The sequence below is a fragment of the Bradysia coprophila genome, unplaced genomic scaffold (genome assembly GCF_014529535.1).
Source record: "Bradysia coprophila strain Holo2 unplaced genomic scaffold, BU_Bcop_v1 contig_732, whole genome shotgun sequence".
Classification (NCBI taxonomy): Eukaryota; Metazoa; Arthropoda; class Insecta; order Diptera; family Sciaridae; genus Bradysia; species Bradysia coprophila.
The window spans coordinates 4,483,160-4,497,406 of NW_023503972.1; the positions used below are offsets into that span (position 1 = coordinate 4,483,160).

At 36.9% G+C, this 14,247-nt stretch overlaps 2 protein-coding genes across 2 annotated transcripts; both read right to left on the reverse strand.

Moving 5' to 3' along the window:
* Window positions 1-88: 88 nt before the first annotated feature.
* On the reverse strand, window positions 89-5,417 carry LOC119084256 (neprilysin-2-like). Its single transcript, XM_037194160.1, has 10 exons — window positions 5,051-5,417; window positions 3,371-3,510; window positions 2,737-3,308; window positions 2,494-2,670; window positions 1,390-1,828; window positions 978-1,325; window positions 799-917; window positions 611-742; window positions 363-549; window positions 89-286 (listed from the first exon to the last, which is right to left on the reverse strand). Exons 1-10 carry the CDS (start codon window positions 5,077-5,079, stop codon window positions 135-137), a joined length of 2,295 nt encoding a protein of 764 aa, XP_037050055.1. The 5' UTR covers window positions 5,080-5,417; the 3' UTR covers window positions 89-134.
* Window positions 5,418-8,816: 3,399 nt separating this feature from the next.
* Window positions 8,817-14,003, reverse strand: LOC119084269 (serine/threonine-protein kinase/endoribonuclease IRE1-like). The gene is made up of 3 exons (XM_037194187.1): window positions 13,366-14,003; window positions 11,928-12,472; window positions 8,817-11,131 (listed from the first exon to the last, which is right to left on the reverse strand). The coding sequence occupies exons 1-3, from the start codon at window positions 13,488-13,490 to the stop codon at window positions 10,326-10,328; spliced, it is 1,476 nt and encodes a 491-aa protein (XP_037050082.1). The 5' UTR covers window positions 13,491-14,003; the 3' UTR covers window positions 8,817-10,325.
* Between the last annotated feature and the right edge of the window lie 244 nt (window positions 14,004-14,247).

Sequence of the window (14,247 nt, forward strand, 5' to 3'; positions counted from 1 at the left end):
TCCAGTTAGTTTCTGGAGTCATTGTGCTGGTCAACCAGATTCTAGAAGACTCATCCGAATCTTAAACGAATCAAACGCATCCCATTTTATGCTGCTTCAACCAGCAGACCGTCGTCTTTATTCAAACATTTCGTCTACCAAACCTTACACTTGTTGGTCGGATTCATTGGTGAACCTTCCGGACAGTTAAAGTCCTTTGAAAATTCAGGCATATTACTCAAAATTCCACGCATTCGGAACTGGGACGGTGGATGATCGTTTGTGGTAATGAGAATCTTCAAAATTTCTAGAAGAATAGAACGAGAATCAGGCCGTGCATGAACCAGAATCGACGGAATTCAAAATTCAAAATTCAAAATTACCCGGTCGATAAACGGAACACCAAGATTGCACTGCCGACAGCCAAAACAATTGGTTGGGATTGTAGTCCAGTCCTGGAAGGATTGGCTCTTCTCCGTTCTCTGACACCCATTTGTGGTAGGCGAGATATGCTTGGATTATACCGCCATTGTCGGCAATGTTTTCGCCTTGACTATTGACACCTTTAAGCTGAAACAAGTGACCGGATCAGTTGAATTGTCTTTGGATGATTGAAATGTAAAACTCTTACGCTCAGCATCGTCTGTTCGTCTGTGTAATTTCCGTACTGTTCGATCATACATTTGGCTTTCTGTTCAAACTTTGCAATGGTCTCCTCGTTCCACCATTCCACCAAGTTACCATCTGCATCGAATTGGCGACCCTTTAGAAAGTGAAAGTTAGTTAACACGTCTCACTGGGTTAATAACATTTGCTTACTCTGTCATCAAAACCGTGGGTGATTTCATGACCGATCACAAATCCAATTGCTGCATAATTCATATATTTGGGACGATCTGCCGAAAAGAATTGTCCCTGCAAGATGCCAGCTGGAAATTCTGCGGAACGAATGGTGTTAATGATGCGACGTCAATTTTTTCGATCGCTTCTCAACTTACGAATACTGTTTTCGATAGAAGAATAAAAGGCATTTGCCTGAGCCGGTTGCGCATGTCGTTCCCATTCGGTTTTGTTGACCGGTTTCCGTAGTTTCTCGAAGCTTTTCTTGGTCGCGAAAACGTTCAATTTCAAGTACGATTCAAGATAGTTCTCCGGATCGATTTCCAGTCCGTCGTAGTACTCCTCCAGCAATGTGACATTTTTGATTTCGTCCGGATAGCCAATGTAGGTGGCCATTTTTTCCAATTTCTCCATTGCTGCCTTTCTTGTCTCAAGGTCCATCCAATCGACAGTTTGCAAAATTTTCTCAAATTCATCGCGAATGTTGTCAACAATCTCCAGAGCGGCTGTAAAATTAGAGGAATAGATATCGTCGCCTGCTATTTAGAATGCGAGATTCCACTACAATACCTGCTTTCGACGACTCCTCGAAATGTTTCTTCACATACAAAGCACCGATGGATATTCCCAAACCGGAATTCGCTAAGTCCACGCACTCTTTCCAACGCGCCTCGTCTTCCGTTTTACCACTAATTGCCGTGAAATATGCTAAATTTCGCTTACGCAGCTCAGAGCTCATGAAAAACGTCGAGTACACGGTGACTCTCCATATCAGAAAATTGGCGATAGTACGTTTCGGTGTTTCCTCCAATAATGTTGCAAGCTTTGCGAAAAATGAAGGAACTGTTACGGTTATGATTTCATTGTCATCCACGCTTATTCCTTCCGGTAGTAATGCATTGCAATAGTCGACCCAATTGATGTAGGGGTAGTCTTTTTGAACGTCGCTGAGTTTCGTGGGATTGTACAATAAAGTTGCGTTACGGCGCTCCTCTTGCGGCAAAGATATCTGGTAAGTAAATGAAATTGGAAATTCAGTAGGATGACCCTCAAACAACGAAGACGAAATGCTTCTAAAGTCGGGATTTTCAGAGATATTGGAACAGGGAATTTAGGAAATTTAGGTTGAGGTTGACCGTTCGGTACCGATATAAAATTTCCTAAAATAAACCAAACGTCCTGTGTGACGAAAGATGAATTTTCCCCTATGCTCTGCAGTTAATGAAAACAAGCTGTGTCAAAAGCTTAGATCTTTAATTTTGCATGGTGAAATGAAGTAATTTGATAGTTCAGAGCTTTTGCTGTAAGTTGTTTTGATTTGTCGCCTATCGGAAAACTCGAAAAACCGTGAAACATCAAGATAAACCAACATTGAATGAGTGAGCGAAGCGGACGAGTTTTTTTTTGAAATTTTAATGAAATCAGAAAAGTTCGCAATATTATTAAAAGCGGCAAGTCTTCACTTGCACCTTGACACAGTCTGGTGTCATATGTTATCGATACAGGAAAAAACTGCAAGCTCTGACTAATGCGGTCTTATAAAGCCAAGTGAGATGAAGTAAAAGATTGGAAGTGAATCTCTTAAAGATACTTAGATCAAACGAATTTACAGATCCGACAGTAAGACTGTGGGTAGATACTCTATTCATATGTGAAAAGTTATAAAATTCTTACGTTAGCAAGTGCAATTTCAAATTCCAAAGCTTCGAGGAGTTCTTCTTCAGCTACTTTCCGATCGGCACCGTAAATAACAGCTGTATCGATCATATAATCGTAGTATGCCTTAACGATTTTGTCTTCCACGCCTTTAATCAAAAACTCACGATTTAAGCCGAATGACGATTGATCGATCTGAATAGGGAGAAAGGTTTAAGTTTAGCTTCATAGAGGGAACTATACAACAAATTTTTGTCTTACATCGACAATTCGTCTGGTTGAATTTTTCAAGTCAATCGAAATGACCAAATCGATAATTTGATTGGTTTCGTAGCCAATATCCGAAAAGTTTTTTATGGTCTCCACCCACGACCATGTCGAGTCTTTGTCCCAATCGGCACCGACAACAACCGGCCAACCGCCTAACCGTTCGACAATTTGCAGATACGGTTTCGTTCCCAACTCTTCGATCAAACTCAAATTGTTGCAGGCCTTGTACAAGTCCTTAGCCAATCGGAATGGTTTCGCTTCATTCGGTTCCGGTTCTTCCTTTATCAATTTGGTGATTTGTTCCTGCAATTTATCAGTTATCAGCGACAATGGATAGATCGCATATTTATCTTCCGGTAGTTCGGTGTTTTTGATGAAATTTCCACAAGCAAATTGGAAGAAATCGTCACAAGGTTTAATGGACGAATCCATCGAATCCATAGCATAGACAGCCGCACGAGCACAACCTGCTGTTGTACACGTTTTGGACGGTGCATCATCATGTATATGAGCACCAGGTGATCCCTCTAGAGCTTCTGCTTTAATTTTGGGTAGTTTCTCTTCTGAAATAGGTTTATAGGATAACATGACAATGGTTCAGTAACAATTCCTATGGAAGTCATACGAGTATCTGCCTTTAGCTTATCTCTTAAAATGAATGTCATCAGAGTTAGAGCTAGTGCAGCCATAGCGATCAGTGCCAAAATAGTGATGGTGATCAGTATTTTTTCCAGAGTGGTTCGCTGCTTCCACCAGCTTGGCTTCCTGGAAATTGATTCGAAAGTAATTTGAATGCTGGTCGGAGTGGCTCAGTTCATTTTTATTTAAAAAATTATTCGTCAGATTGAGCACGGACATAAGGTCACTTTTTTGCCCGACAGTGTCTTAGATATTTTCTCTCAAATTGGCTAAATTAGGTCTCTAAAAGATCCAAAAGTGGACTATAAATTAAGGGACTAGATTCACTCAAATCGTGAATTGGGGGAAAACAGTACTGCAAAAGGATCACTCTTACCGGTGTGGGCGCAGCATAACAAAAATTGATTAAGAACTGCAGTCGGACAAACCCAATAAGAACTTGTTGCTTGAGTTATCAGATTGTTGATTTATTGAAATTTACATTGTAAATGTTGTTACAATCTTAAGTGAAGCTGCTTGTTACTACTAAATCTGAATGTTTTATCATGCATGTCATGCATTGCATGAACGAGCGGTGATACAATACTCATTCCACCCTAATCAGAAATGTTTTAAAGTTAAGTTGAAGTTCATGTAAGATTAACATAGTCTTGCGCTTAGCTAACTGCTAATAAAGTTACACAGTATGCGGTCGCTCAACTTCTCGCACCATCACTACGTAAAACTCACCGAAGGAAAGTTTGTGTCTAAACTAAAGGACATCAGCGGTCTTAATAAATTCTTATCGGCACAAAAACAAAATACAAAAATTGAGAAACGGAAGAATTATATGTCCATCGTTGGTAAGTAGCTTCCTTCATCCATTCGATTTAACGGTTTCTTTTATTTCCTTCATTAAAAGTTATACAGGAGTGTACCACTTTACCATTAAAATTGTCGTAAAATACCATCGATTTTAGGCAATTGCCGAAGACAATTAAAAGTTACTATAACAGAAAATCGTTGTTGCCGAAAAAACGAGTCGATGTTTTTGAACGATATTTAACAGGGCTGGTTGGTACTAAAATCATAAATGTTCAAGAGCGACAATGAAAATTGTTCTAAGTTACACCCCTGTGGTGGTCACTCCCATGAATCATAGAATTTCAAAGAAGCTTTTTTTTATCATCACACAACATCGACATCGACATAATATCCAACTAATTAGCAGACAATATCGCAGATTCATATTTCACGTATAAAAAAGTGAAATTGTTAACAAACATCTCATGTTATTTATCGCCGAACGATTGTGTGTGTATGGGTAGGTGTAGTAGGTATAGTGATCTACCGATCAGTTCAAGTTCAACGAAAAAACCGGACGGAGCTTAATACGAGAATTGAAGTGGAACTGATCTTCGATCGATATTCTATTGCCAATGTTCGCAGTAGAACTTGAATGATTTTGTGAGTGTGGGCGCGATTTAGAATTTTAATTTTCTTTTATCATTATGCAGGCCGTAGACTGATTAACATTTTCTGATTGTTGTGGACTCAATTTTTACTGCCATCGTTAATATGCAATGAAAAAACCAATAAAAAAGGAAGACCTTGAAATGATCACTTATCCATCTGATGTAATAGAGTAGTTGTTTCGTAGACGTTTTTTCTTTTCTTTTGTTCTTACCTTAAGCCATGAACTTCACTGTTCATCATTATTGCTCAGAAAAAGAGTTTTGTTTTCGCTCATGCACTTCGGATAAATCCACAATGAATTGAATCTTAAACAATTAGCACGATCGAATTCACTAATTTTCTACTCAACTGCTGATATAATTATAAAAATGAAATCTTGTTATCATTCGATTTCAAGGCACACAAAGACACAGATAGACTAAAGCAAAATCAATTTAAAATCACGGTTTTATAGATTCATTCTCAAACAACTTGTTGAATTTTATACGGAAAAAAAAAGAAAAAAAGAAGAAGAATACTTGAGCATCTCTCAAGCATCTTTTTTTGTCTACCCAATAATTTGTGCGTTTTCATTTTTTTGTTAACTTGAAATGGACGTGTGTTGTTTATATGTGACGAAGAAATAGTAGAAGAATTCAGGTTTGTTCATTTAAAACCAATCAACAAGCGCTTTATGTGGATTTTGTTCTGGTATTTGTGTAAAGCTCGTTCAAAGTATTCGAAAAGTTTTCGCAATTGATCAATGGATCGAAGCCATGGAAATTTTTTTTCATTGAACTTGTTAAATACTGAAGCATCTGGTATAGACTATAATGCCAAAATGACTTTTTCCCTGTCCTGAAAAGATTTGTCCTTTTATATAAATTCCAGAAATATGTGATTTGCGACATTTTCCACCCAAATTCCACATAAGAACATAGCTAACGCCGACCCGTGCGAAACACCTATTCGTATCAAAAGCCTTTAATGTGAAACTCTTCATTTCTCTTACTTCATTTTCTTCTCTGCTGAAAAACTATTCTTCCTTTTAAATCACTTACATTATCCACTCTTTGCCTTGTTATCATATACAATTAAATTGCCGGAGGCAATATAGACAGCCCCGTACGAAGTCAAATTTCATAAATTCCTATTTAAACAGCTATATACCGCTATATTTACCTATATTTCACTGTAAATAAACATTTCACAGAGGAATATGCTATTATATAGCTCTATATGCCTGTATATAGCTCAATATAGCTGTATATAGGTATATATAGATGTCCATATATGGAATACCTGAAACCCCTCACACTTAACACATTATTTCCATGTTAACAGAAACTTTCTAAGCATCATTTTTCCCACTTTATATCACTTTTAATAAAATCCAATATGGCCGCTGGCAGCCATTTTGTTAGGAGACCGGAAATAGTGCCGACGCTTTACATTCGTTAATACCTTTCAAACAAAAAAAAATTCATGAAATTCGGTCAAAATTTACTCGAGATATTGTCAAAATACACCACGTTCACTGTACTTCTGAGTAGCCAGATAAGAGCTCACTCCAAGAGACCTAGCTCACGCTCCGGAGAACATAATTTCATAAAAACTGATTGGTACGGTCAATACCTATCTAATAAAGCTAAAACAGACGAAATATGTTCAAATGTGGCCGACCTACAAGCAAAAACAGCTTGCCGCCCTGTGCCTGTTCCACACCAAGGGGTCTAACTCACGAGTCGGTCATCCGATTTCCATAAACTTTTTTTTTGTCGATCAGTATTGTAAATACCTTTTATTTGACGTATCACTTACAAGATTAACGTTTAAATGTCCGGAGATATCTTTGAAAAACCGTAAAGCACTTATTGGGCCACAGCTCGGGAGGGGTCGATCCAAAATCACTCATCTTCGAACTTAGCCTGTCTTTTGACATTACCAAACGGGAAAAAAAAGAATTTTCAAAATCGGATGCGTTTTACTCAAGTTATCGTGCAGACAGACAGACGGACAGACAGACGGACATTTTTTTTCGCGGATTTGGCATCTCTAGACAACCACAATAGGTTTCCCCTTACTCAGGGAGTCCAATTCGACGTGTTACAAACGTATGCGTAAACCTATAAGACCCCAGTACTTCGTACGGGTCTAAACAATGGAAAGTGGGAGGAGCTTCCATTGTTTGATCATAAACGGAGAGCTTAACGGCGTAAGTGTGCGAAGACTATTAAGTTTGCAACATTACCCGGTTCAACCAGTATTTACTTCTTTGAATGAATGTTTCATGCTAGCGATACCAAAATCCTTATATAAAGCGTTGTGAAAATAAGACGTTTTTTTTTGTAATTCTTCGAAGAGCCATTATAGATGTGAAAATAATCATTTTCTCCCCAAAAATGGCGGGTTAAGCCATATTGGGTGAGAATAGTACATTTCGTGCCTAGGACTAAAAGTCTTTTTTCGCCTTCGGCTCTGTCTGGGAACTTCTCACACGCTAAAAAAGACTTTTAGTCCGTGGTACGAATAGTATTTTTCATATTAGACGGGTCCTAGGTATGAAAATTACAATTTTCTTATCTAAGATGGGTGAATACCAAAACACGCTATTTATTTTATTTTGTTTAAAGTGGACAAAAATACGGACTTTCGCGAAACGCAAGCATCAAAAACGTTGTGTTCACCTCAAGAGAAATAGGAAATTCCACCTTGAACGAATTACAGCCCTTGCTTAAACAAAACATTCGCTCTTGGTGGAATTTCCTATTTTCTTCCCTTGGTTAACAAATAACTAAACTGTTTTCGTTTTGATATAATGTCAAATCAGCACAGTAAATCTGTAATCTTGAACAAGTTTTTGTCGAATATTTGAGGTATTTCGCGTAAAACGAAGTGATTCAGTTTCGGTTTTGACCACAAAATAGTTCTGTATGTACACTTCTTTTCTAGTGCCTTGAACAGAAGTTACGACAAATTCTATTTTCATGAATGTTTGTGCCTAGAAATTCCCCACAATACGTTTCGTGAATTGTTTCGGTGAATTTTGAAGACAACATCCAAAAAATATGTTGCCATTCAGGTAAAAAATTCTTAACATGTTTGTTATGAAGATGGTCGTGACCTATAAAATCTGAAATTATTTTGGCCGTTAATTTAAAAAACGATTTTTTGGTGGAAAAGCTTTTATTTGAACGTGTGGACGTTTCCGGTAAAATAAAATAATGTTAACCTTTAAGGACCTTATTTCGACTCATCAAATTTAAAGATGATTAGCATAGTCTAAATTTTGCAGGTCGGAAAACTAGCGGAATGTTTTGTTACCGTAAAAATATATCTGTGAAAACGGCAAACATCAGACGTACGGGGATGGCAATGTTTTTTTTTGTGAATTATATATGTTCACATGCGTCCAAAACCGGACTTTTCATTATTCACTTCTTTGAACGATTTCTGCATGTAAAATCCAAATGACATAACTCGGGGTAATAATGAAACGTCATTTTGTCCACCAATCTGTGTTTGGCGTAGAAGACTAGAAACAGTAGAAAACATTATTCTAGCGATTACATCCTACTGGTAACTCCGCAACGTTCACTCAAGCTTCATAATACTATGAATATGTGTGCTAATATCTAGCTTACATTTAGCTAATCATGCGCCTAACTTTCTTTAGAAAGTATTTGCATACTTCTAAACGTGGTTCGGAAGTCACGTTAGGTCAGACATCCAGACTGAGCTTGTTACTGGTCATAAGAAGGGTGTTAGTAAGGTTTCTAAACAAACAAACAAAACGACGGACGGATGTGAGTCTAACTGGAGTACTTGGCAATTCTGTTAAAACAGTGGAAGAAGAGGGACTGAACTTAGATCAACACTTATGCTTGGGAGGACAGCTTTACTTGCTGCAAATAGGTTTAATGTGTCAAAATTGACCACAGAATTGCGATCACGTTTCATTGGAAAAAGTTTTTTGTTTTTTGCATATAAGTTTCGTATATTTTTTCAATCATGACGTTTTCAGCATGGAATACAATTTTTTTTTTCGTATTTTTAAGCAAAGTTTTTTTTTGACCTAAACTTAGATTCACTCTTAATAAACTCCATAGACCTGTTTTTCAATAAAATAAAAAATTAAATATTTACAGTCTTAAAAGCTACGACTTACATTAGATATGTTTCAATAAAACAAGGAATAAAAATCTTAGACATTCAATAGTTATTTACGCAACAAGAATCGTACGATACTCTGCTTTTCTTCGGGCTGGCCATTTAGATCTCGACAATGTGGGATATAATATACCAGCATAGTGTTGCTGTTGCACACAAAGTTTTATGCAGTTCTGTGACGGAATGAAATGTTTCTATGCCAAAACCATACGCCACAAACAATATCGACTTGGCCACTGTTGCAATCTTGAGACACTATTGTGCAATGTGAATGTTAGCGACAGCAAACGTTGTTAACATTTACCACACCTCAACAGACACTTTCACAAATATTCACAATAATAGGTGGCTAGTCTAGTCTTAGCTTTATGCATGGGCATGTTAAGCGAATCATGAGAAAAATTTAATTTGTATGTAATATAGTCTTCTATGTAAAAATGTGTTACATTTTTTTCATAATTCGCTTATCATTCACGTACGTGCATCTATGACTAGTCTCCTTATATTAAGATTATTTTTACCACTGGCTGTTAAGACGTAACACATGTTGACGAGTATTGGTGTTTTAAACGTTTGCATTGCTCTTTTGTCTTTCAGGGTGTGTGCCTCTGTGAAAGAGGTTTCTCGTAGGTATTTCGACTAAACTCAGACACAGCGTATTTCATATGAAATACACAGCATATGAGACATAACTGCTATAGATACTTCATTACGAAGAGGGAAGAAACAGTTCAATTACCTGATAGAATTGCATAAAATTTATAACAAATAATAGATCATATAGCGAGAACTGTCGAATTCTGCGAGACAAGGTTTTTCTTAATTTTAATCTTACTTAAATTTAAAAATTTGTAAATTTTTTCAGTCCCTGGTACAGCTATCTGTCATATTTCCGTTTTGTAATAGACCAACGTGTAGAGATCCCATCGATCACAGTAAATAATTTCGTATCTAATCCTACTTCAAAAAAAAAAATTTTTAGAATTTACTCACGGAATGTTAATTTTTTAACGGCAGGCGCGTTTGTGCTTTTGTTATTCAAAAACTTGTACGTGTACAGTACAGTACATAAAATTGTTATTTTGATGCCATGCCATTGGAAATTTAATATCGGCGTCCTTATCTAATCCCGCCACTTCCGCTAGAACGCATACGAAAAAAAACGCATAAAATACATCACACTTTCTTGTTTTTTGTATGCGTTGTCCCATCGATTATCCTAGTCTTTTCCCCAACCTAAACATTTTTTTGACGAGAAAACACATCTTGGGAATTCTTGAGAGTTCTCTCTCTATTAATTTCCTTTTCTTACAACTGAATTCCAAGCGTTAGAGCATTCATTCAGTTAAGACTTTTCTCATTGACCCACGTTCTTCGTCAGAAGGGCCTAAGTCAAATATCGTACGTGATGGTAATATAAAATCTGGATTCAACGAAAGTGATTCGATACCGTCAGTTGTGGCTAATACCAAGATTAGCTTGGGAAAAATTCGCATGAAATATCGCATGTACGATAATTCGTCGATCGCTGCATCAGCACGCTCATCATTTCTCAGTAGCGGAACTAATTTAGTCTCAGTCGCCCAATCGGAGCGATTTTCGAAATTCTCACAGATAAAACCTAACAAACTAACGAAACTTTTGAATTTGTACGGTCTTGAGGTCTTTGCCGTTTGCTTTTGTAAGCAGGTAATCCACTCCGGATCCAAGGCTTTATTCCACCCACCACTGAAATCATTCATAATATCGAAACGCGATTCAAGATTATCCTGAAATTGGCAGAACGAACCAAGTCTACTATACACGTCTCTAATGAAATGAAAATTGAACTCGTATGACCAAAAGAACGGATGATTGATAACTTGCTGTATATTCGGTCGTTTCTTAGGGTTGCTGTTAGTCATAGCGCGCATTAAGTTCTGAAATGCGAAATTCTCTTCTAAAATGTCATCGGAATCAATCCGGTTGTGTCTGATGCTATAAATTCGCCATGAAGGATTACCAAAAGGATGCTTTCCATTTGTGTAAATGTAATAGATCAGCATTCCTAAACTGAAAATATCGTCAGCGGCGGATGCTCTGTACTTTATGTCTCCACAGTCGATTGCTCTTAAAAATCTTGGCGACATCCACTCATCGTTTTCTAAAAGAAAAAAAAATAAGAAAAATTATTGCTCTACTAAAGTGAATGGTGAACTTGAAAACAAGGTATAAACAGAGACGCAACACCACGGCATACAATCAACCATTTACAGTTTCGTTGAGCTGTTTTTTAAGAACTAGCCCAAAACAAAAGAGACTCTCAGCTCTCATGTCTTTGCGTTCCCAATTGAGCCTCAGATTGTCAACGATATTAAAACGTTACCGTCATCACTGTGAAAAGTAGATAGGAAGTCGTGCCTGACAGCTACCCACAAAAATCACGAATATATCTAACAATCCGTCAGTCGTCAGCTGGTGTACAAACAACAACACTTTGTATTGTATACAATTCAAAGACAACCTACACACAGTGCATTTCTACGTTAACGTCATCTACGCGCACATAACACGTATGAATGAAGTAAACACATTGTTAAGAATGTATTTTGATTGTTTATCATACAATAAGTGTGTGTTAGCAGATCCAGCTGGTGATATTCAGCTGGTGCTCATTCTGCATATGAAAAATATTTACAGGCTGTATGAATCCGTTTTTCAGTGATAATTAGATTTCTAACAAATAACTATTTTTTCCGAGACTTTGCAGATGAAGTTTGGAGTAATATTACAATTTACAGAAAGTAGTCGCATTCCAGAACAGGAGCACCGACAAAAAATAATGCTTTTCGTAGCTTGAGAGTGTTTTAAGTTAATAAGTAATATTAACGACACCTAGTGCCGCCACTATTCGAGTCATCTTCAATATGATTAGCGCTTAAACAAGTAAAATGACTTACGTGTTCCATTAGTATCGATTGTTGTACAATCATCTGAAAATGTTTTGCTAATGCCAAAGTCGGCCAATTTAGCGGTATAACTGCCGTTTCGATTGTTGCACAGAGCCACATTATTCGGATTGATTTTCCCGTGAACAATATTAAATTCGGAATGCAAAATGTGTATGGCTTGACAGACATTCTTTATAAATTCTAATCTGTCACTTTTGCCGAATTTCTCAGTTTGCATGTCCCTCAAGTCAGTATCGTATCGTTCCATCACAACGAAGCGTAATTTAACAGTTTCGTCCATATCGAAATAATGAACCAAATTTTCATTTCGATTAAATTTGGAGTTTGTCATCAAATATCGAAATGTCTCTTTGTGAAAATATTGTTCAGTCTCTTCGCATTTGCATATAGTTTTGACTGCAACAGGTGTACCATCCGCGTAAAATCCTTTATATGTTGTGCCAGTGTAATCGGCCGTAATTATATTATCGTAACAAACGTGAAGGTTAGGGCCATAATCTGCACATCGTCCATTACAGTCCGGCGAGACCATTCTGATCAAACGAAAATCTTGTAATTACAATTGCAATAATAGAACTTCTAGAACTATAAAACGGTATCTCGGATCGAGAGATCGTTTTGCAGTTCGTGTAGCGTAAATGGTTTTATACATCGATCGAATGAAAGTTCGCTTGCTCCACTGTAAAGTGTACTTTACAGTAGTCAAGAGAACTGGGTTAGGAACTATCTAAGTTGTTGTGATGGATTCTTATGAAAAATAGCCTACCAAAATCGAAACTTGTGAGTACTTTTTGTAGGCCTCGATTTCATAACCAGCTTCAATTTTTTCTTTTTAAGTTTTTAGGTGGAGACTACTTCTTAAAGGCGAAAGAGAACAAATGTTTTACAAAAATTTCTATCACTGCAGAAGGATGATGTATGATCATAAGATCTGTTTTTTGAAAACCGAATTCATGTATAGTTACGAGACAACATCGGTTGTTCTGGTGGTATGTACAAAAAAAAATGTTCTGAAAAGTGAGATTTTCTATCATATGTTGGTGAACTTTGGACAGTATTACTCCTTTGTGCTAACAAAGATTTTTTTTTGTATGGAAGCCGTCGCAGACCATCCATGTTGCCCCGTAACTACAATGACCTCAGCTGTCCAAAAAATAAGTCTTATGATCACGCGTCATCATTAACTGCTGTGGTAGAAATTTTTGTAAAACATTTGTTTTGTTTTGTTTGTTCTCTTTTGACTTTAAGAGGTCTCAATCCCTTGTCATCTAACACTTTACCAACGTTTTTTTGACGCTGCGTGTGAAATCTGGGCATCCAGACCATAACAAGTAAGATTAAGAAAAGAATATTTGTTTGCTTTAGGTAGGCTGTTTTTCAGAAAAAATACATCTGTGTTAATAATTGACTATTTCGAGTAACGTACTTGTAGGGTAAGCAAGGAACTAACAACACCTTTACAATGAGTATCACTTTTCGACAAATAAAATGAGTTGTTTCACACAGTGCGAAATAATAAGAACTGTCATTGACATATTTGTGTGACGTCATCGGCTCACAAGGTATAACCCTTATAATAAAATCTGCAAACGGGTTTTTCCTTCGTACCTTAAACAACTTTTCTCCGAATAGTAGTGAGACGCATAGGTATTAAAGAAAAAAATGAAGAAAATGACATGATTAAGGGTTCATCTTAAAATTATGAAGTGTTGAGTGTTGGCCGAAGTGTATGGAGGCTGTTTAGTATAGTGAATCAATACAACAGAATATTTTTGCGAAATCTTCAACTACCAAACGTATACGATCCAAGGAGACACAAAGCTAATCAGTTCCATCTGTGAGAGGACTATAATATATGCATCTTTAAATGCTTTGCAATTCTGTTCAAAAAATGCCATCGATCCGTGACGACAGAAACAAAGAAATGACCGGCCTTTAGGAAGTTTGTCATCCTGATTTGCAGGTACTTTTTTTTAGCGAATATCGTTTCATCATCGTTTCTCTGGTGGTTTTTATTGATAGAGAGCTCGTTTTCTTCAGTGTAAATTAGATAATTATAAAATAATAAAATTGGATAAAGAATCAAAATTAACATAACTTTGCAATGCAAACATTGGAATCAAAACATTCGTGAAAAACGTCTGGAAAATAATATTTTGAGCAAAGATTTAATTTTCCCCCGATTTTCAGCCTCTGCCGCACTCTACAATCGGATTCTCTGTGTTACCTGATGTGGTGGTGCGTTAACTTTTATCAATTTCATGACCATTTATGGTAAAAGCCAAGGTAGATGTATGGACGGAGGTAA